At 31.6% G+C, this 24,246-nt stretch overlaps 3 protein-coding genes and 1 long non-coding RNA gene across 4 annotated transcripts; 2 read left to right on the forward strand and 2 right to left on the reverse strand.

Annotated features, from left to right (window-relative positions):
• Positions 1-7,741: 7,741 nt before the first annotated feature.
• LOC106126818 (uncharacterized) lies at positions 7,742-9,224 on the reverse strand. Its single transcript, XR_001228383.1, has 3 exons — positions 9,010-9,224; positions 8,469-8,662; positions 7,742-8,224 (listed from the first exon to the last, which is right to left on the reverse strand). It is a non-coding gene; the product is annotated as an uncharacterized LOC106126818 (long non-coding RNA).
• Positions 9,225-9,488: 264 nt separating this feature from the next.
• LOC106126822 (hsc70-interacting protein) lies at positions 9,489-13,417 on the forward strand. Its single transcript, XM_013324701.1, has 9 exons — positions 9,489-9,591; positions 9,718-9,918; positions 10,136-10,221; positions 10,306-10,517; positions 10,979-11,088; positions 11,708-11,867; positions 12,131-12,346; positions 12,733-12,883; positions 13,182-13,417. The coding sequence occupies exons 2-9, from the start codon at positions 9,734-9,736 to the stop codon at positions 13,223-13,225; spliced, it is 1,164 nt and encodes a 387-aa protein (XP_013180155.1). The 5' UTR covers positions 9,489-9,591; positions 9,718-9,733; the 3' UTR covers positions 13,226-13,417.
• A 304-nt stretch (positions 13,418-13,721) lies between these two features.
• mRpL38 (mitochondrial ribosomal protein L38) lies at positions 13,722-17,098 on the reverse strand. The gene is made up of 4 exons (XM_013324711.1): positions 16,803-17,098; positions 16,168-16,733; positions 15,891-16,052; positions 13,722-14,680 (listed from the first exon to the last, which is right to left on the reverse strand). Exons 1-4 carry the CDS (start codon positions 16,982-16,984, stop codon positions 14,406-14,408), a joined length of 1,185 nt encoding a protein of 394 aa, XP_013180165.1. The 5' UTR covers positions 16,985-17,098; the 3' UTR covers positions 13,722-14,405.
• A 1,253-nt stretch (positions 17,099-18,351) lies between these two features.
• LOC106126955 (lysine-specific demethylase lid) lies at positions 18,352-23,498 on the forward strand. Its single transcript, XM_013324867.1, has one exon. It carries the CDS (start codon positions 19,017-19,019, stop codon positions 21,450-21,452), a length of 2,436 nt encoding a protein of 811 aa, XP_013180321.1. The 5' UTR covers positions 18,352-19,016; the 3' UTR covers positions 21,453-23,498.
• Positions 23,499-24,246: the final 748 nt, after the last annotated feature.

Consider the following 24,246-nt stretch of genomic DNA (forward strand, 5'->3'; position numbering starts at 1 on the left):
AATCTACAGGAGCCGGAAGTTTAATTATTTAATTAACATTCGATGTTGTTAACCATATGAAGTTACTCCAAATAAATATGTAATCATTTTTTGTTGGATTTAATATTTCATTTTACATTTACACAACAAAATGCTACATAGAACAAATTCATCGATTCATCTCTGTTGCAAATGTAAACTAATTGTATAATATGTAAATAAACGCAACAGATTAAACAGAAATACTGTTTGAAATTATTTATTGGTGATAATTGTGCAATACAGTAAAGTATATGAAGCCAATTTTAATGGATCTTACTAATATTATAAATGCGAATGTTTAGATGAATTGGTATTTATTAGAAGGTATCTCCAAAACGGCTTAACGGATCTCGATGAAATTTTGCATAGCTACAGAACACAATCTGGAAGAACATTTAGATTATTATTATTATTTTAATTCCACTCGGAACTACTACTATATTAAAAATTATACTTTAAAATTATTCCATTTTATATGATCGACCCATAGTGGGATAAAAATTAATAATATTTTAATTAATAATAATAAAATAAAATAAATATAATAATTTTATTTGAAATCTGGACAACAAAATATAAAATGTCGTTTAATCAATATAATTAAAGTAGCAGAAAAAAAAATGAATTCTGGTTCTCAAAATTATAGTGATATTTGTTTTTATTGTAGCTTATTATCCACGAATTCCCTGAAATGCATGCTGGGAATTTAAGATAAGGTTAGAAAATAAACGTTAATAGAGAAAGAATATCTGTAGAATGCAACAGTCGCAATATAATTAATCCTATAATTATCCCAGACGGTACTCTGTAGAAATGAAATCGTGTTGCAGGAATACGCATCCTAACTCCGACTCTAACGCTTCTGATGCCGCGATTAACTTAAATTATTATTGTACTTTCAAATTATACATATTTAAATTATACTAACATTGCAATTTTATAAGCAAAATAAACCTTTACTGTCATGGTTTATCGGAATATTTTTTCCTAAAACAAATATTGTGGTACTAGACAGAATTATATATATACTAACTGTCGCCCGCGACTCCTTCTGCGCAGAACTCAAAAAAACCGTTATTAGTAGCCTATGTGTTCTTGCAGGCTTTGTTCTACATCTATGTTAAATTTCAGCGAAAATTATGTAGCCGTTCCGATGATACCTTCAAACATCCATCCATCCATCCATGTAAACATTCGCATTTATAATATAAGTAAAAAGTAAAATGTATGTAGGTAAATCGTTTTTTTTTCTCATGGCTTTTTTAAATACTTTCAATAATTACTTTACTTATATTTAGCGATTCGTCGATATTCAATACAGTTTACTTTTAGCGTTTCTTTGTTCTTGAAACAAATCCGGTTACATCCATATCGGAGGGGATACCTTTTACACAATTTACTCGAGTCGGCTGCACACTCGACGTTTTAGCCTCTCGGCGCGTCTCTTCAACTTTTTCATAATCAAAGGAGGCCAAGTGCTTGCCTTTACCGAACGACTTGTTAGAAGATTCGATTTTTATTTACGAAGGAACGTGTGTACATTTTCCTTTATTTGCCCCAAACTGAATATATTTCCCTGTGACGAGACATTTCCGTTGAGTGTTTCACATTTTCTGCTTCTTGATTTCAGCAATTCATATGTGATTTATATTTCTGAAGATGAAAATTACAAATTCATATTCATAGACTTGACATTTCAATTAAAAAAAATGTTAATATAATATTATTATTAAATACGGTAGAATCTTAATTTCTTTTGTATGTCGATATTCAATAAAGTCGTTAATTTCATCTCATCTCGAATGTGAAGGGAAATTAAAAAAAGTCAAGTAATTGCGTGTTTTTTTTAAAATACGAGTTATCGAGTATAAATTTGTAAGTACTAAATATCTATGCAGGAAAATGATATTTTGTTCCAGTTTTTAAGTCTAAATATATCTAATAATAGTAAAAATCTACTATTTTTATCCGACTTAAAAAAGAAGGAGGTTATCAATTCGTCTGTATTTTTGTTTGTTTTTTTTTGTGTTACCACGTTACTCCGCCCCTGATGCTCCAATTTTGAAAAATGTTTTTTTGATCGAAAGGTTTTGCTGTGGTTCCGTACCAAGTTAAGTCAAGACCCTCCTTTTTTTACAATTTACTGAGTATTTCTTTATAGAGTACAACACTGTATAAGTTTTTTAATAACTTTTTAATTTTTACTTATTTTCACACATAGCACTATTTAAAATTTAAATGCAGCTTATTTACGTTAGTGATAAGTGGTTAATATATTTTATTTTATATTCAAAATCTTATTTGTTATAATCTTAAGTAACTTTGGTTTGGTATTCTTAAGCATTTGGTTAGCATTAGTGGATATACTAAAACCTCAGCTTAGGTCTTAAATGGAGATATGATTACAAACTTAATTTTATGCTCAGACATTTAGAAGTCTTGGTTGTTGCGCTAAGTTTGGATTAAGCTGAAATCCGAGCGATATAAACGTCTAAGCTATGTAACCAAGTTTCTCAAAGTACACGAAGCCATTTAAATATACTTATTAAAAATTAAGTTCACTTTAATTTAAAAAAAAACAGTAAAAGTCTGTCGTATCAGTCTTGTCGTGGTCATCAAGTAGATGCTGTGACCCGTTTTACTAGAAGCCTTCTTGCTTTACGGTAACTTTGATACAATAAAATTCTCCTTTTTAACCCTATTTACATAAATTACCAGGAATAACAATAATTTATAAATAAAAACTTACATAAATGAAGCCTCTACTTCTCTATGTTTCATCTAAGATATATATCTAGTTAATTAATACAACTCAATCAAGATTTCAATATTGTAAATAGTTTTGGATCTAGTATTGTTAAAGGATTACGATGTTACGCTTCACGTCATACATTTAGAGTCTGAGAAACTATTTGCTAAATCGAAATTCTACTGCCAACTTGATTTCAAGTTTAAGACGAAATAATTAGCTTTATTTACGAAGGAATTCTCAGACTAAGTTCGATTTATTTGCAGATATTCTATTTTTAAATAATTTATTAGGTTTATTTTTAAATACCTTTTTTGTACATTTACGATACGGGTGTAGTTACTTATCAGTTCTTTGAGGAAAAGAAAATAATAATGAAGTATCTTCTTTTCCCAGTAAAATATAATATAACCCAAAAACCCACTGAGCTCTAATGAATGGAATAGCACACTATATATTTTTTTTTATAACAGAAGTGGGGAAAGGAGCAGCGGGAACACCGAGGAGTTCAACGACGCCCATGGACATCAGCAATACCAGAGGAACCGCAGATGCGTTGCCGGCCTTTGAGATAGTGATACGCTCGCTTCTTGAAGGACCCTAAGTCGTAGCGGTTTGGAAATACCGCCGACAGACCATTCCACAACGCTGCTGTACGAGGCAGGAAGTTTCGTGCAAACCGCACGGTTGTGGGTTACCAGCCATCGAGATGGTGTGGATGGAACTTGGCGGTCTGTCGTGTCGTCCGATATATTTGTAAAATTTTATATTTTAACTAAAAAAACCGTAAAAGTATATGTGCCATTATCTTTTTTTAGAATATACTGGAAAGCATCGAAAAAGTTATAACGTAAGTTTCGAACTCATTTTTTACTAATTTAAAATTTTACTTCCTACGTCCGCTCAAGGACCATGTGCCCGTGACCCCTGCGAAACAATACTAATCAAATGATACCCCACTCGTCAAAATTGGTTTAACTGTTTAGGCTCTAGGCCGTCACAAAGGAATACGCACGAAAAACCTTACCGTCTTGTCGGTCGGGTAATCAGTCGGTTAAAAAATAAATTAAAATCGATCTGATTTATTTTCTATTTTTAATCTAATCTTTTTATATACTGATTTAGATTAAAAAATACGCTGCCAGCAGTATGTTCTCTAAATTGCCTCTTACGCGTTCACAGAACGAGATGGAGAATAAATCTCCTCAATCTACAATACAAGGCAAATTAAATTAATCATGGAGCATAATTCTTAACAACTGATGCTTTGAAAATACTCGCTGATTAATATCACAATTAAAAATAACGAGAATTGAAATATTAATAACTGAAGCATATTATTTTTTTATCGCTATAATACAAATTTCAGTTGACTAAATAGAAATAACTGTTATGAATAATCAAATTAAACTAAGGTTTTTAAAAGTAAAGTTTCAATCACACTTTATATTTTGAGGTTATGTGGTCGAAGTATACGCACTAATTTAGTAAATGCCTATTCACTATACTTACTTTTGATGTTATGTTAGTATGATAAAATTTACAATAAATAGCGTAAAAGCTAATAATTGTTATAAAACGGTTATAAAGATGCTTAAGAACTTTTAATCAGTTGAATCAATAAAACACGATTAAATAGCTATTAGATAAATGGGTTATACAGATATGCAATCGGGAGTAGAATTAGTTTTAGCCGCAACCTTTCAAAGAGGACTGACTACTGAGGCGGGAGCACTCCGGACTAACGAATGAAATCAAATTACGTTGCCCGTAGCTGTCGGCAGATCGTTTTTATTTGGAAAAAAAAGTTATTCGAATTGGACTTTTAATTCATCATTTGCTTTTATCGTATTTTGTACCGTATTTTCTGTATAAGATTAAAACAAAACCATTTTGTATGGACTGCAATTATAAAGAAATATTTTAGGTTATTTCTTGTAATTAACGACACAAGTATACTGTCTTTAAGTTAGTCCGCCACCGGCTAGTTTAAAATCGTTTGGGGATCCGTCTTCTGGCTGAATGATTATTATATTCACGGTCACGTTAGATCTAGACCTAGGATAGTTGTAACGCCAACAGCCGTTTTTAATTGGTTTTGTCTCAGGTTAGTTTTTTTATAAGAGAAAAGCGCAAACGAGCGGCGGGAACACCGAGGTGATCAACGACACCCATGGACATCTGCAACACCAGAGGAACTGCAGATGCGTTGCCGGCCTTTAAGGAAATGGAACGCACGCTTCTTTAAGTCCCTTAAAAATATTTTTCACTATTACGGTCAGATACTCGCCTTTACACTTTACTTAGCGTGCACTTTCCGTTCCACGCTACTCCTTTTACCCTCTCGGCTCGTATCTTCAACTTTTTCATAATCAAAGAAGGTCAAGTGCTTGTCTTTACTGAACGACCTTGTTAAAAATTTCTTTTTCGACAGATATTTATAGATATCCCATATACATATTCCTTTATTTTTAATCGGACTCGACAAGCAAGTCTCTCAAAATATATGCTTAAATGTGAATTCGCGTGTAAAAAATTCGTAATAAACTACTTAATTGGACTTACTCACTAAGCGAACTACTTAGTCTCGAAGCACTATGAGTAGGTTAAATATAGTGTGAGACATCCATTTGAGAAAAAAAACTAAAATACTGTCAGAACTATTCTATCCTTCGTTTCAATAAAGAGCCTAAATGAAACATGAAAGCATGTCAAATTCCATTCATGGCGGCCGTTACGATAGTAACATTGACTTTTTTTACTTAGTTTGTTGGAATTGTGAGATAAAATGTACTTATTAGATATGTGTTTGAAGAAAAAGTATTTTTCCAGAACTAGTTTGTTATTTACAAGTTATATCGTAGTGTATATTTTGTCTATGGTTAAGGGTTTCTATTAGTATAAAATAAAACTCCTCGTTCCTTACTTATATCGCACTTTTTTATGATATATTTTTTAATATTTTCATTTCTATTGAAAAGAGTATAATATCAAAGTAAAAAAAAAACTTATAGCAATATAATGTTTAAAGAACGGTAACCATCTCTTTAATGTCTCAGGTACCTTTAAAGATGGTAAAGGCCAAAACCATTTGTCAAATTAAACTTTTGCTGACAAGCGGATCTCGGGCTGGGGATTAACTAATTACTTTAATTAATTATCGGCTCATAAAAGGTTTAGCTATACATTTATATATGATAGGAATCTCTTATTTGAATTCTTTAGCGAATAGTGACGTGTTGAATATACATACAAAACTATTACGTATACGTTCAGGATAAAATATAAATCGTTGGAAGCGGCGAAAGTGAGTTTTACATTCCTTATAGTGGAATCATAATTGAAATTCGACAACTATAATATTTAATTAACCATAAATTCAAATATTTCTTTCTTTTATTTAACAATTTCTTATCGTTTTTGGTTTTAGTATTTAATTATTGTTAAAATAAAAAAAAAACATAAGCTCCCTCAAAAGTATTAAAAAGTTTAATCTCAATGAGCACTTATCCAAACACAAATATTTTTAAGTGTCAAAATGAAAACATTTTTTTTTAAATCTAGCTGACACTAAGAAGGGATTTGTAATACTAAAACAAAATGATAATAAAATGATGTAAGCTTATAAAGAATAATTCAAGAACCTCTTTTCGATCCGCCATTATATTTTTATCCCATGCCTTTTCTTTTTTTAATCGCATATTCTCTGTATTGAAGTCCATTGATTATCTTCAACCTCACTGAATTCAAACCTTATTTACGTAAATATATACCTTAAACCCCTTAAGATATTATTTTGTAATTTATTATGTCGCAGAATATTTTAAATTATCAAAGCATTTAGATATATAAAACCTTATCTATCAAATATAAAATTGCGTTCCACACAAAGTTATTTGAGTTGTACGAATATTACGTACCACATCACCTACGTAACAAAGTAGATTATCGTATCTTTGATATTAAAAAATGCTTAGAAATGTCCCGCACAAAGACAGATTTGTCGAAGAAAATTAAACTCTTAATCCTTAAAAGGCCCGCCCTCATGCGAGATTCATTTTAATTGTGTTTACCAAGATCTAAACTCGGTGTAACTTTATACAAAGATTTATTAAAGGGAGAAACTTTGTGGAGTGGCGGCGTAAGGAAATCCGGCGATCCATCTCTTCTCTAGAGATGAATAAAGATTTACAAAGAATATGTAATGCAAAGAACATAATAATATTAAATTTAAAATTAAAAAATAAAAACAAGTTGTCTACTTAAAAACTAGTCTATGGTATACTATTGGATTGTACATTTAATAAAATACTCTTATAAATTAAGTAAAATGTAAAAATATAAACAAGAATTATATTGGTTAATTAAATAAATTAGCATGCTACAGTTGAAGTACGAAATAATTAAAACATATTAGTATCCGGCTCTCTAGGCTCATAAAATGTCAAAAAGCTAATTTAATTTTTCGACCTAGCGTTCTACTTTGTATGCGTTATGATTACGTTCATTTAATAAACATATTAACAAAATTAAATGTCTTTAATAACACTTGTATTCAATTCACGTATTCAATAAGTTAACCCTTATGTTCATTTTGGATAATATACCATACATACAACTTTATAAAAATATACGATCACTATAAAATTTTTAACTTAGTTTTTTTTTAACTTCGTTTTTGCTTTTCTACAAAAAAGAAATCTTGCCATATTAAGGGTTCAATATTCCTCGTTGATTAGTTTACTTAATTTGTTTATTACTTGAAATACTTAATTACTTACATTAAGTATGCACCGATTGCTCATATCAAAATCTAATAAGTATATGGGCAACGGTCACTTCGCTATTTCAGCGATTTCAGGTGGCCGCTCGCTCGTTTGCCGCCTTATGATATAAAAAAAAAGTACTATGCTACAAGTACCAAAATATTTTATTAATTTTTATTATTTTTAATTTTCAAGTCAAAAATAATAATTTCCTATTAAATAAATGAAAAAATATATTTCCTTTACCAATGCGAAACTTATTACAACTCAATTTTGGCCGAACAGAGGGAAATTCGTTCAGAATTGATATAGACGAAAAGGGGAAGAATACCTTTGAGAGCGCTGTTACACAATTTTCTCGACGTACCCTTTTCGTTCGGTACTCCACCTTTTTGCTCCTTAACGTCTGTTTTCCACCTTTTGTACAATCAAAGGTCAAATACTTTTGCATTTATTGATCGTATTTGAACTGATTTTAGATTTGTTAAACTCTATTTCCTTTGTCGTGTCGTAAGCAAAAATTTAGTTGGTCTAAGATTGTTTTTGCAGTGCTTTAAGATTAGTAGATTTATTTAAACTCTCTGATATTTCCGATTTGCCAAACTATACATCAAATATGGAGGTACAAAGTATTTTTGCATACAAAATATTATAATGGCACTCCAATACCCAATAGGTCACAATGTACCTGCAATAGCAGAGTAAATTAAAAATTAAAAAAAGTTTAAGAAACAAGATAATTAGAGATACTTCAACTATCTATTTGAATTATTGTAATAAGAAATTAGTTCGTTTATAATACGTACATGATGATTTATTATTGTTAATATAAAATAAGGTATAAATCTAAGGTATAAATTTCAATCAAAATTTCATGTCACAAAAATACGGACGGATATTGAGATTTTCAATTTCGCATGTTGCTTACTCACTTCCTTCGACTTTTTGACATCAACGCATATACATGGATGTATTTAATTCAACCCGTCTTTAGTAAGCTATTAAACTGGTCGATAAACGGTGGTATAAAAAAGTACCTATACCCCTCGTCGACTCCATTCCTCATTTCCGCATCATAAATTTTATTCTTCACTTTTCGAATTTGGCCTTTCTCAATTTGTTAACCCTATAAAAATATTTATAGATTTTCCTATCCTATAGTATTATGAAATTTGAAACTTCGGAAAAAGATTCATCGAAAAAAAAATTGCCTATAGAGTTACGAATTCATATGTGACAAAACAAGTAATTTTTGCTTACTAGTAACCCTTTGGGAGCGTCGGTGGCCCAGTGCAATGTGACTTGCAATCTGCAGGTTATTGGTTTGAATTCCGCCATGTACCAATGTGTTTTGTCGATTTCCGATTTACATTTGTACATACAACGGACATTCTTACGGTGAAACACATCATATTGCAACCTGCACATATCTGCGAAAAAAAATCAAAGATATTATGTGTTAGGCCAACCAACCCGCACTGGGCTAGCGTGGTTGATTACGGCCTAGTCACCCCTGCCCATGGGTAGACTCCGAGCCTCTCAGTAGACATAAAGTTGGCTGATGAAAGATGTGGAGAACGTACGGAACTAATTTCTTGTAATGGCAACAGCATTATCATTTTAAAAAATCGTTGCCATTTTATTAGATTGTCAAAGTATTTAATTGTAATTTCAGTGCAACTTTTGAGTTTGTGATATTTTGATGTGTTGCCATTTTATTAGATTGTCAAAGTATTTAATTGTAATTTCAGTGCAACTTTTGAGTTTGTGATATTTTGATGTGTTAACATGTAGAAAAACATTTTAAGTCTAAAATACTGGACTTTATTTTTAAATGATATAAGTTCGCCGTACGTATATCTATAATTCTGAGTGCCTCAGGCGGAAAGGAAATTAATTATTTGCAAAAATTTAACTTACTCTATTAGAGGTAGAAGTATTTCGGTAATTATTTTGATATATACAACTGGCAATACTTTAAATATCGACATAGGACGCCAGGCGAGAATATTCAAGAAAAAATTTAATTCAGTTTGTTTTCGACAGGTTTCACAAGTAAGAATTTTTATTGAAGATAAAGTATAAAATATACCGTTTTAGAATCTTTTAAAGGACTACATTATAATATAATATAGTATTGTATGTGTTTGAAATTAAATTGATTGTCACTTTTACCGGTAGGACTCAGACTTCGAAGATGAGTTGCCCTTTCAATGATGAGCAATTAATGCAATTGCAAGCATTTATTGAGCTGTGTAAAACTCAACCACAAATTCTACATCACCCGAGGCTATCGTTCTTCAAGGAATACCTAGTCTCTCTTGGAGTTACAATTCCGACGGCCACTTTCGGCACCAAGCACTTTACTCCTTCTGGAGATGGGTATGTTGCATCCTTTTTTGTCAAATTCTAAGTCCGATATTGTTAAAAAGTTATTAAGTAGTCGATTAAACAACTATACATGTCACTAAGACATTTATATGCACAGTAATTTTAAGAAAAGAAAAACATTTGATAACAATGTACATTATCACAGTATTTGCTTTGCTGTCATAGAGCTTTACATCATTTGTTTTCAAAAATATGATTGTAATTGTAGGACTCAAAATGAGACAGGTGATAAAGCCCAGTCCTCAACAGAAGAAGAATCTGAGCCGGAATCTGATGTGGAACTCGATATGGATGGTAATTATTATCCTTACTAATAAAGTGATTAACTGATCAGAAATGTTTGAGAAAATAATTACTTAAATCACTTTCACAACGCAGGTGTGTTAGAAGGTGATTCTATTGGTGATGACCAGTTAATGGGTGATTCTAACAAAGAACCGTCTGATGAAGACCGTGACAAATCTGACGAGAAGCGATCAGAAGCTATGCGAGCCTTCTCTGATCAACAGTTTGAGGAAGCTATCAAGTTGTACACTGAAGCCATTCAACTTAATCCACAAAGCGCTTTGTTATTTGCTAAAAGAGGACAGGTCAGTAATATTGAAATGTTCTTTTCATTGGTAAAAAAAAACAGCAAGCAACACACCATAATTCTGATTGATAAATATGAAAAAAAATTAAAACATTTAGTGCCAGTGCAATTAATATGTATGAAATAAACGTAAAAATGTTTACACTTTACAGGACTCATTATATGTCCAATTTTAGTATGGTAAATGCTATTCTGTATTTAAAATTCCAACTCTATGATATGGTGTGTTCCTATATTATTATAATATTAGCTGTCACCCTCAACTCCATCCAATCAAAATTAAAATAAATCTAATTAGTAGCCTATGTATTCTTTGAAGTATTTTCTACACCTATGACAAATTTCAACTAGATCCATGCAGCCATTCTAGAGATACCTTCTAAAAAAACATGCATTCACAAATAAATCCAAACATTTGCATTAATAATATTAGTAAGGTATTTTATATAATGATTTTAGGTATATTTAAAACTGAACAAGCCAAATGCTTGCATCAAGGACTGTACCCGAGCTCTGGAGTTGAATTGTGATAGTGCTGCTGCTTACAAATTTAGGGGACGGGCTTACAGGTACAAATTGATCTTTTATTTACTTCTAAGATTTACAATTTACTGTAATTTTCTACTGCTAAAACATTATAAAATAAAATGAGAAAACAATTAAAACTGGCATCTCTCCATAACCAAATTATTGATGATTGATTTCAATGTGTTTGTTAAACTTTAACAAACTAATGTTAAACATTAAGCTATAAATATATAAATTGTACAGTAGCTTTTGCCTCCAAGTTCGTTTGTGTGGAATTAAATAAGAAATCTTTCTTCAGTTCGCAAAATCTACAAATAAATGTGCGCGTTGAAACCAAACCATCTGTTTTACCCAGCTCGGACGTGCCCGCGGGCGGCCTTCCGAGTCCGCGCGAGTATAAGCGACTCTTTCGGTGCATATTGTGAAATTCTGATTAGATTTCTAAAAGTAAAGTCTAGTCTTATATTCAAGCTAATTTTTATTCCTATATATATGAGATTACCTAGGACAAACTTGGGATTGTAGGCAAAAAAAAAAATTGGTTACATTATTTGTAATGTAAAAACATGAAAATTTTGTTTTGATATTACATTTTATTTCAATCTTGTATATCTGTATATCTATGAAGTTCCTACTAATATATATATTCTACTTTAACAGATTGCTGGGTAAATTCGAAGAAGCATCTCATGATCTGTGTGAATCTCTTAAGATTGATTATGATGATCAAACTAATGAATGGTTGAACGATGTTAAACCTAATGCTGAAAAACTGCGTCAACACAAACTCAGCGTTCAGCGTAAAAAGGAGGAAAAAGAGGTAAAAATTAATTTATAACACTAATTAATTTTGCATAAGTGTAAAGTAAATTTAGACGTGACATAAATGAAAAATAAGCACATTGCAATACATTTTAAAATAAATTTTGTACTTAATTTACCATGCTACAAATTTCTACCCAGCAAGCAAAATGCTCATCAAGTAAAATACGCTAGTTCCACAACTTGCAGTAACTATAGGTACTCTACTAGCGTTACATTCTCAACATATGTATTATATAATTTTACTTCAACATTTTGCAGCACCGTGAAAAGTTGCGTAGATTGCGCAAAGCTCAAGAGGCCAGGTCAAATGCAGCTAAGGCGCAGGCGCAGGCTAATGCGCAATCCACCCCAACTGGTGGCATGCCTGGCGGTATGCCGGGTGGCATGCCCGGAGCTGGACCTTTCCCACAGGGCTTCGCGGCTAATGATTTAGGCAGCCTTTTGATGGATCCTGAAATTATAACTGCATTCCAGGTGACCTATTAATTACGATTATTTTTTCTATTTTCTTTTAAATACATTACTGCGAACTCAGGTTTTTGTTATGCAATATTACACACACAGTTACATTGTCTACATAAATAGAATAATGAATACGTGAGTAAACTCCTTTACTAACCATAACTTGCAAAATATACATAGGATTGGAATAATGTTCTCTAAAATCACTGCCGCATTCAGAATTGTTAATTGGACTTAAAGCAGGCACTATGTGGTGATTTCTCATACAATGACTACACTATGGAGAACACTTAACGACTCTGCATTGCACAGATAACTTTGAGCCGCCTAAAAGTTAGTTGAGTGCCTACTAAATATGAACTCTTCAAAGTCAAAACTAACAAATATACTATTTCCAGGATCCCGAAGTGATGGCAGCATTCCAAGACTTGTCAACAAATCCGGCCAATTTCGTCAAATACCAGAGTAACCCAAAGATTGCTGCGGCCATTCAAAAATTGCAAGCAAAACTTGGCAAAGGTGGTTCCATGCCTTTCGGTGGTGGCGCAGGTTAGTATCCTTTGTTTTTTCCAAAACCTAAATTAGGTAGAGGCATGTGAAATTCCATACATGGCGGCCATTTTGTTATTTGACGTATTTAATTATTGTAAAAGTGTAGTTACATTCTAAGTATTAATATGGTAGGGTAAAGTGATTTTCCAGTTTTTTTTTTAACTAACGACTTTTAGCGTTAATTGTACATTATCCATACCCTCTGAAATACATCCATCCATCCAAATATTCGTATTTTTAACATTAGTATGGTGTAGTTGTAAGTACTAGTGATATTTGATGTTTTTTATTTCAGCTTTTGGAAAAGGACCCAGTGATGATGATGTTGGTCTTGACTGAACAAACTGTGCGGAGATACATTAAAATTGATGAAAATAATCATTGTCACTATTTCTTTTAGATTAGCTATTCACTTTTATGAAAAAAAAAATATTACATTAAATTTAATGAGTGTGTAATATGCATTTATGTAAAATGTGGTCGGTGGAGGGAATGGTGCCTAAAATGTGCTCATTTATCATATTAAAAAAATAAAAATATAAAATATAACAGAAAAAATTACGCCTTTATATTTATTATTGCATTTAAATTATATTACAACAAAAATTATTATCACAGTTCCTAAATTTTTGATTTGCTAAATAAATATGCTTTTAATCAGTGCTGTGAATAAAAATAATTCTCGTCCATAACACTACTACTAGTAGATTTTTTTTAATTGTTTAAATTTTGTTTTAGCCATATTAAAAGCTTTAGTGTACAACTCAGTGCAAATATATTAATATTTTATGATTTTAATTCGTATGTAGACAGGCATTTGCCATGATTTTTTTTAAACTGAAATAACATGTTTTTGTACAAGTACCGAAAGTGGCATCCCGCTGTCGCCTTTATATTAATTTCCAGGGCGTCAAACTTACATTTGCTTGTCTAAATGAGAAAGTTTGAACTTTTAATTTTTAACTAAAATAAATGCCTGTTTACATATTAATTAAAATCAAAAATTATCAATTGTTGGAGATATTTCAAATAATTATAAAATGTTTTAATTGGTGTAATGTTATTGACCTTTACCAAAAAGGCTGAAGTTTTTTGATGTCATTTAATTTAAGAATTTACTAACACATTTTAGTTGTATTTTTTGAACTTACTTTCATTTAAATTTTAGTCTTTAAAGAATTTTGTTTAGAAATGATACATTTATGTACTGGCTGATCATACTTATAAATTTTATTTTTAACAGTTAATAAAAGTATTTAAAATGTTTTGGCGTTTTCTTTTTGTGATATTACATTCTTATTAATTTGTGGGGCTGTAGACCCCACTTTCAAGTTGTTACTCAGTTGGTAGGACACTGCTTTATAAATTAAAGTACTTCCTAAAAATGTATTGTAGAGAACCGTGTGAACAATTATTTCCTCCTATTTATTTTATCAAAATACACAAGCGAAATATGACATTATTAGGAGTAAAAAAAGAATGATCAATTTAAAATCTACTTTTTATTCACATTAATAAATTAAACATCATTTATTCTGCCCCAACCTAACCTTATTTTCTTTTCATGTAATTTGAGCCAAGAAGGCATGCTTTGTGGCAATGATTGAGCATTGGGGAACTTCAGTGGAGGTGGTGGTGCCTTGAATGGGTCTTCATTTTTAAGTTTCCGGAGCAGATATTCCTTCTTTATTTGTTTGGGATCTCTGTACTTATCCATGTATAGGTTGAAAGGCTTTCGAAGAGGGAACCATTCTTGTGGCCTTATGTAAGGTGGTGCAAAATCATACTCATAAACTGAAATAAATATACATTTTGTATCATACTGTTAAAAAAACTAGTAAGCTAAAAATATAACCTACATTTTTTTTTATATTATTAGGTAGTAAGCGAGCAAGCGGCCACTTTAATTCGTCGAAATGGCGAAGCGACCGCTGCCCATAGACATTCACAATTGCAGATGTGTTTTTTACCTTTAATCAAAGGATGTGGGATGCAAGTAAATAAAAATATTTCCCTATCCTATGCATCCTCCTCTGTCAAATCCACATCATTTTCCCATCGTTCAATCTCATCAGACAGTGTAAGTAATTTTGTGTTTACAAAATTACTTTTACTTGATGCTTTTCTTCTGTGTGGTTGTGGTATTCCACCAGGCAAAGCGGCCATTTTGTCCAACTGACGTTGTTGCTGGCATTTACCAATTTTACATGAATCATGAAACAAAACTAGACATTTAAAAACTAAAGTGGTATGTTGTTTTAATGTGGATGTGTATAGGGTAAAAAGCTGAATAAATATGCAGGTTAAATGAAATGGCGAAAGGTCACCAGTGTGACTTGTGATCCAAGAATGCTAATGAAGCTTAAGGGACAGATCTACAAGTCTGTCGTATTGTATGCATCTGAATATTGGGCCACCAAAGTTTCGGATGAAAGATGATTACACATTGCTGAAATGCATATGCTAAGATGGATGTGTGGTGTGACAGGCAAGGATTAAGTTAAGAATTTGTATATTAAAGGAAGTTTTAATGTAGAGCCAGTGATCAAGAAATTGAGGAGTAAAAGGTTAGCATGGTGATGGTCATGTTATGCGAAGGGATGATGACAATATACGCAAAAAAGTAATGTGATTGAATGTGGATAGCTACAAAGGTAGAGGAAGACGAAAAAAAGTATGGATGGACTGTGTAAAAGTGGATATGCACAAGAAGAGGGTAGATTCAGATATGACGGCTGATAGAGATGTATGGAGGAGTAGTACATACTGTGGGACCCACCATAGGGATAAGGGCAGGTTGATGATGATGGTGTATAGTGTCAAAACATAATATAGCACTTTGTGAATTCATTCATACATTTACAATTTGCCTAGACATATTGCAAACATGCAGCATTTAAGACCAGTTGGTGACATACAGAATGCCTTTTTTACTTTTTCTATATTTATAGAGCTTTTAAGTCAACCATATTAAAACTGTAATAAATGCTTAAAAAAGGAATACCTGGCTCCTTTCTTTTCAGAATATTGTGGAAGAAGTCTTTGACAGTATAATCCCAATCGGACTGATAGAAAGCTAATCCAGACGGTGTAATGCTGTCTTGATGCTTTTGATACCAATCTCTTGTCACGAAAGTTCTGTCTTCAAGAGGTGATGATGATGTCACTGTAATTTTAAATTAGTGAATCTTATGATAGGAACACTTTGAGAAAATTCTTAGGTAAACTTTATTTTTAAATCTTATAAAAATACTTTTCCTTATGAATGCATGGAATCTTACCATTTTTAAGATTATATGAAATTTTTTCAGTTTGTTTATACAAAACAAACACGTATCTATGATATCCTGTTCCTTTCAGTGGAAATGGACGAAGGTACTCTACAATAGTATCACCCTTTTCTATATTGTTACTAGGAATATTTGCCACTAGCCAATGTACATACTCTTTATCATTTTCTGTTAAGTGTCCATCTAAACTTGTCAAAACAAGTGTCCATAGTACATTATCATCTGATTCATATGCAACTGATGGCTGTTCTCCCGCTTCTGCCGGTTTTATTACATTACCTGTATAAACTGGAAGATTTAGACCATTCTTCAGGTCATAGTGTATATCTAAATTAACATGAGGTACAAAATAGCCTTCTCCATAAAGATGTTCATAAATTCCATAATGCTCAGCTATTTGTTTTTTATGGTTTGGTCCAAGAGTTTGCAACCATTCTTTCCTGGCTTCCTCTAGATTAATTTCCAATTTATGATTACGAGCTAAATGCTCTAGCTCTTTATCACTTTTCAATTTTTTTAAATGTTCTAAGCGGGCAATTTGTGTTTTTTCAGAATTGCTGAAAATATACACTGATGACACATTTCGTCTATTTATAGGATTCATTTAAAATTATAAGGATACTTACATTGCACGCGGAAATCCTATATCTATTCGTGTTGTGTATAATTCATCTTTATAATTTAGTTCATCTAAACGTTCTTTTATAGTTCTACAAAATATTGGTGCCTTACCCCTAACTCTATGACCTAATCGTATTTGTTCGAGTTGTATATTATTTATGAAAGGTTTCCGAAAAACCTTAAGCATTGTAAAAACTTGGCGCAATCGTAATTAGATTTCAAAATAATAAAACCTAGTGCACTTGTTTGATTTATTGGTTATGTTAATTTATTTTGAACGTAAATGACAAATGTCAAACTCAGTTTTAATGACTTACATAGATTGTAGAGAACCATGAGGGTATGTCACTGACCTTCTTAAATAGACAGGCTTTAAAAAAAAGTATTTGTGCTTATATGAATTTCGCCATAGTAGCGCTAACTAATAATAAACATAGAATTAACTATCTTGTAACATCAACAGGAGCGTCGAAATCGTAACAAAGCAAAAACATTTCCAAGCCTATGCCCTAACCATTTATAGAGATTAGTGGTTGGACATAATATCCATATCCGCTTTGCCTACTTGAGAAAAAATGCTTTTATTTATTGCGTCGTCTATGTGTTGTCGTAAATGTGAGTGTAGGAAAACTTAATCATTGGAGTTATTAAGTTAAATACAAAGAAGCCCGCCAACACTACAGAGTAGAACCGAATGACATCTTTATTCTTCAATATCGATTAAGCCGACTACGCTACGTGCGCTATATATAATTCAAATATACCCGCGAAAATTATTGTCTACTGTCTTGTTAGTTCAGTAAAAGTTAACGGAAGCACCTGTTTCTATGCAATGATTGGACTGGATAGGGGTCTGGAATAAATAAAAAAAAAACAAAGTCCTGGTTTTGGCTATTCTTAGATTACCCTTTACATAACATAATATACAACACACATTAGTATAAATCAGACGGAAGGATACATAAGCATATCGTATTTTGTATTATTTATTTTGTTTTAAATGCAAAGAAAGAAGATTACCGAGGAACTATTTGGCACAGAGAGTGGCAGTGTTAGTCGGGGCCGTCATAGTGGGACCTATACCTATACCGTCTAGAAGAGAAATACTCACGAAGTGGATGGTGTATGAATATAGAAGAAACGAGAGTGTTGTGTCAGGTCATATGGAACTTCGTGCCTACCCCTCGGGGGTACGGGCGCGGTTTATATTGTATGTATGTATCGTAAGTTGTTTTATTGGGATTTTTAAATGTTCGTTCCATTATGATCTCTACTATTGGCTATATCAATTTCGAAGTACAATTTGTTGAATTTTATTGGATGGATGTTACATTCTTTACTGCATTTAAGCTTTTCGATCCAACATACTGTTACAACTTACAACTTCGTAACATACTGTTACGGGGTACGCACCGTATACTTTACTGCTATCTTTTTAGTATTTTCAAAATGTTATTGATAGATGGCGTGCGGTAGGAAAAAGTGCCAAGATTGCCTACTAACCTGCCATTGCCTTACCTGTCATATTATATAAAGCGATGGAAATGTTAATAAAAATAAATTTAAATTTTAGGATAATTTGACGTGAAAACAATTTTATTGTATGTATATTGATGGACTTTAACATTAGCGCCGGGCATGGCTGGGCAGGCCAAGGAAGTAATTTAATTGATTGACGCTGCCAACATGCCAGTTACAATTTTTTCTGTGGGTTCTGTACACATTTTAAGCGTACACTACAATGTGCAGTGGTAATGAAAGAACCATGAACCAATAGAATTCATTGCGCATTTGGTGTAGTATTTCTGTTGTGTGTCTGTTGCTTTTGCTCTCTTTTATGCATTACTGGGACGGGACGGGACGATTAGTTCAGTTAAATTGCGATCTTGCCTTGCAATGGCGAGTGTATCTTGAAAATACCTTAGTGTTTATTATTATAAAATACCACTTTGTGATTTGTGAACTACAAACAATTTCGATTAAAGTTTAAACGTAAATCATCAAACACTTAACTATAGGTATGTCTCGGAGTAGTAGTGAGGATATTATGTTTTTGTAGAATCCATATGTGTCAACATAATAAAGTGAACAATTCTCCAAGTTCGAATTTTTAGGAGCCATTTACACATGGCGAGAAGTCACGTACTCTAGTGAAATGATAATTGTTGGTAGATTGTGAAGGAAAATATATTTTTGAGTTTCCATTAACAGTAATAGAAATGGATAGTAAGAATATTCAAAAAAATGCGATGCAGAAAAGTGCAGAGTTTACTTTTACTCCACCACCCGAGGCACCCGTATTTGAGCCTACGCTTGAAGATTTTGCGGATCCGTTAGGCTATATCGCTAAAATTCGGCCTGTTGCTGAAATAACTGGAATTTGCAAAATAAAGCCTCCAGCGCGATGGCAGCCACCGTTTTCACTAGATGTAGACAAATTGAAATTTGTACCACGAATACAAAAAGTAAATGAATTGGAAGCCATTACGCGACTGAAATTGTTATTTCTCGAAAAAATTTTGAAATTTTGGGAATTGCAAGGCTCTCCCTTAAAGATACCTATGATTGAAAATAAGACTTTAGATTTATATTGTTTAAAGTTTTGGGTGGACGAAGAAGGTGGTTTCGAAAACTGTAATACTCCGAAAAAATGGCGTAAGATTGCTAACTCAATGGGGTATAGTCAAAATACGAACACAATAAATTTTCTTAAAATTAATTATGAGAAAATTTTGCTTCCTTATGACATTTTTGAAAAAAGTAAAGCCGATATATTGAAGACTGTAAAAAAGACTGAAACTAAATCTGAAATAAAAGATGATGGCGACGCATCGAATCATTCATTTAAAGAAATTTCAATACAAAATATCACGGGTTTTAAAGGAGATTGTGAAGATATGATACCCCATACAAGTATTAAAAAAACTAAAACTGGCTCAGATATTAAAACTGATGTGAATACAAAAAATATTTTGGAAACTGAGGAAACTAAATGTAATAGGGAACTCAGAAGGCTAGCTTGTTATGGACCTGGCCCTAAAATGCCTGGTCTAAATGATGAAGAATTTGATATAACAAAATCTAGAAAAAGGCCCAGATATGATTTAGATCCACTGGCAATTTATGTATGTGCTATTTGTCAAAAAGACCACACTGATAATCTTTTGTTAATATGTAATGGGTGTTCTGATACTTATCACACATTCTGCTTAAAACCACCTTTAAATACTGTTCCTGATGGAGACTGGCGTTGTCCATGTTGTATTGCAGAAGAAGTGCACAAGCCAGCAGAGGCTTTTGGATTTGCTCAAGCTGAAAGAGAATACACACTTCAACAATTTGGAGAGATGGCTGATAAATTTAAGTCTGATTATTTTGGTATGTCTGGCCATCTAGTCCCAACATCGGTTGCTGAAAAAGAATTTTGGAGGATAATATCATCTGTGGAAGAAGATGTTACAGTAGAATATGGGGCAGATCTGCATTCAATGGATCATGGTTCCGGTTTCCCAACTAAGTCTTCATTAAATCTTTATCCCGGTGATCAAGAGTATGTAGATTCAGGCTGGAATTTAAATAATCTTCCTGTTTTGGAGGGTTCAGTGTTAAGATTTATTAATGCTGATATTTCTGGCATGACAGTTCCATGGATGTATGTTGGCATGTGCTTTTCTGCATTTTGCTGGCATAATGAAGATCATTGGAGTTATTCTATTAATTATTTACATTGGGGTGAAGCGAAAACCTGGTATGGTGTTCCGGGAAGTGGAGCTGAACTGTTAGAGAATGCTATGAAGGCTGCTGCACCGGAGCTCTTCAAATCACAACCAGATTTACTTCACCAGTTAGTCACCATAATGAACCCAAACATACTAATGGCAGCAGGGGTACCTATTTATAGAACTGATCAACAGGCTGGTGAATTTGTTGTTACATTTCCCAGAGCATACCATGCTGGTTTTAATCAAGGCTATAATTTTGCAGAAGCAGTTAACTTTGCCCCACCTGATTGGCTCAAAATAGGTAGAGAGTGCATAATTCATTATAAAAACTTAAAAAGATTTTGTGTTTTCTCTCATGATGAACTTATTTGTAAGATGGCTTTGGAAGGTGATCGTTTAGACTTGGAAACAGCATTGGAAACCCAGAAGGAATTAGTTAGAGCGACAGAAGAAGAAGGTAGATTAAGAGCACAGATTGCAAGCAAAGGTTTGAAAAGTGTCCGAAGAACAGCATTTGAATTGCTAGGTGATGATGAGCGGCTCTGTGAGATATGTAAGACAACTTGTTTCCTGTCTTCAGTATTATGTACTGACTGTAAGCACATGGCTTGTCTGCAACATGCCACTGATGCATGCCAATGTCCATTGAATAAAAAAACTCTTAACTATAGATATGACATGGATGAATTACATATTATGTTACAGACCCTTGACTTTCGGGTTAACAGTTTTGATAAATGGATGTCAGAAACAAAGAAAATGTTACTACCAACCGCCCCTGATATTGGCAGAGTGCAAAAGCTTAAAGTTTTATTAGATGAAGCGGATGAATTAAAAATACCAAAGTGTACACTATTAACTCAGCTAAAGAATGAATATACTGCAGCCACTGAAAATGTTGAACCAATTATCATTGAATTGGATGATGATTAAAATATTCCAGTATGTATGTTAGTACAAAATGATTGTTCACTTTTCTAGAATTAATATAGGTTGTTTTATCACAAGTGTGTCAACAAGCACTAGACTATTTTTAAATTATTTTTAATATTTCGGCAGCTTTGTAATTTTATGCGAAGCTTTTCATGATAAATATACACTTAGTTAACTAAAATTTCTAATAGTATGTTTCCTTTTGAATTTTTTCTACATGTGATGTCTTTTCTCTGTCATAGTAATATGTCACTAAATATAATTACTATATCAAAATGTGTGTATATTTTGAAGTTGTTTGTAGTTTAAAACCTTACAAATTAATGTATCTAAAAGTTAGTTTTATATAATATCCCACCGTTTTATAAATGTAACTAAGTATTTGGTACTCAATTGTATTACACATATGACATTTGTAATTTTGTGTATGTGAAAGAGATGTTTTTTTTAATTGACTATAATGGGAGTAGCAAATGTGATCTCAAATCTATTAGTTATGTAGTACATGGTACCTAATTAAAAACATTAGGGCAATAAATGGACCTTTTGAAATATAAAATCACAATTTTTTCATAAATTTTTTTTATAAAACAGTGGGCTTAGAAATAGAATTTAATATAAGACAAATATGTATTAACTAAAGCCCTATAGTCATAAAAATATTGGGTATATAAGTATAGGTTCATTAAATTAGATTTAAAGACATTTTGATTGGATTGCATATTTTAGACATTGGAATTTTGCATTTTAAGTAGCATAGTACTCTACGGCTTGAACAAACAAAGATTGGAACACATTAATATAAAGATTTTAAAACAATTGCAGATAATTAATCATATATTTTGATAATCAATACTTCAACCCTACAGTATGCTACTTATAGATACAGTGTGGTCTAAATTATTGTTTTTATTGATTGAATGAAAGTAGGTCTAAATATAATTTTAATTTATGGGCAAATAGTAGTGATGCAAAAAGCATTAATAAGTATTATCAATTGATAAGCAATGCTTGAGTAAATTAAAAGTAATTTTATTGAAATTGCGTTTAATTTTACATAGTTTAAATTCTAGACAATTTTGTCTACAATTAAGAAAACATCTAAAATTTGAAATATTTAAAATTAATCGCTAGAAACTAAGGTAAATACACTTGTATAATTGTATTTACGTAAAAATTAGAATTAATATAATTCAATGTTTACTTAGTACCTTATATTATGTTTTAGTATTTTAAAAATGAGACCTGTAAATCTCAGGGTTTAATTTTTCTTAAAGAAAGATGATGTGTAAGGCGCAAAGACAGGATAGAGTTTATATTTTTAATTATTTTGACCCTAAACAGTGAACTTAGGTCCTTGAAGAGTATACTTCGTTTTTTTTGTTAACTTTGATTGAGTTGTGTCTGGTCTAGTGAATGGTTATGTTGTGTTATATGAAGAATCTTATAATAAAGATATTTGTTTGTATACCCAGTGATGATTAAAACAATTACAGCACAAAATAATTATTACATTGCAAATTTTTCTTATGCCATAGAAATTCCCCGAAGGCTATTGAAATAGAATCTTAAAGGCTATGACTAGATATGTAAATATTAAAGGTCAAAATAAATATAAGCCAGTATTGCTATCTATTGTAAGTTTATGGTTTAAAATTTTAATTTATATGATTTTGTTTCATGGCTAAAAACTCAATATCATTGAGTCATAGTTTATGCTTCATTTGACTGATTATGTTTCATGTAATTTCAATTTAATATTAAGTTAAATATTATGTTCTTAATTTGTGATTTTATTCTGTGATTGAACTCCATTGGCATTTCTGTGGCTTAACAATAAGCTGTTGTATGAAAAATGAACTACAGAATACTTTGTGTTCTTATGTATTAGACATTTATAATTCATCAATTGATTATTATGAAAAATAATGTCCATAAAAAAACTGATTTATCCAACTGTAAAAAGTAGATAAATATGTCCTTAAAGATATATGTATAATGAAACACATTATAACTGTAATTTTATCATTAAAATTCTTAATAACTCTTCCTATTATTTTATTTTAACCTTGTCCTCTCTTACGTTCTCTTTGAAAAATCAGAGACGGCATTATGTTTGTACATTTGTACAATATATAACACCTGATACCATATTGACATACCAAATCCTCAGAACCATTATTGTACTTGGTGACTAAGATAAGGACATAAATAATGGCTCCATTTTCTTTTTTCCCATTCCACCTAAACAACTACCGCCAATATCCATTGCGAAGACCTCCATAGTTTTAAAAAAAATATATTTTACACATTTTTCGGCAGTGGAAACTCTTTTTGACAGTTGCAGATATCCAAGTGGAAACGCACACACACCATTCGCGGTTTCAGGACCTATAAAAGCCTAAAGCTGTTTAAACTATCGGTGGTAACTTGACTTCAATTTGATAATCAAAGCATTAACAATTATATGAGATATAGGGAGTTATGTTTAAATATAAAAATAAAGTTTTTAAGCAGTGCCTTTATTACATAAAATAGTTTAAAACGTAACAAAAATAAATTATTCGATTTGGTGTTATATAAAAATAATCACATGAATAATATTAATTAAATAAAAAAAACTACAAAATACAGTAAGTACAGTGCCATACTTAATCAAATATTTAGAAATGCATATTATGATTTACATAATTTTTTCATTATTAAAGTACGTAGGTAAGTACATATTTTAGTAATTAATAAGAAAATCACAATGTTTTCTATAGTTACATAAAAGTTAATAAAAATACTTAAA

This window comes from Papilio xuthus, unplaced genomic scaffold (genome assembly GCF_000836235.2).
Source record: "Papilio xuthus unplaced genomic scaffold, Pxut_1.1 DF828952.1, whole genome shotgun sequence".
Taxonomy (NCBI): domain Eukaryota; kingdom Metazoa; phylum Arthropoda; class Insecta; order Lepidoptera; family Papilionidae; genus Papilio; species Papilio xuthus.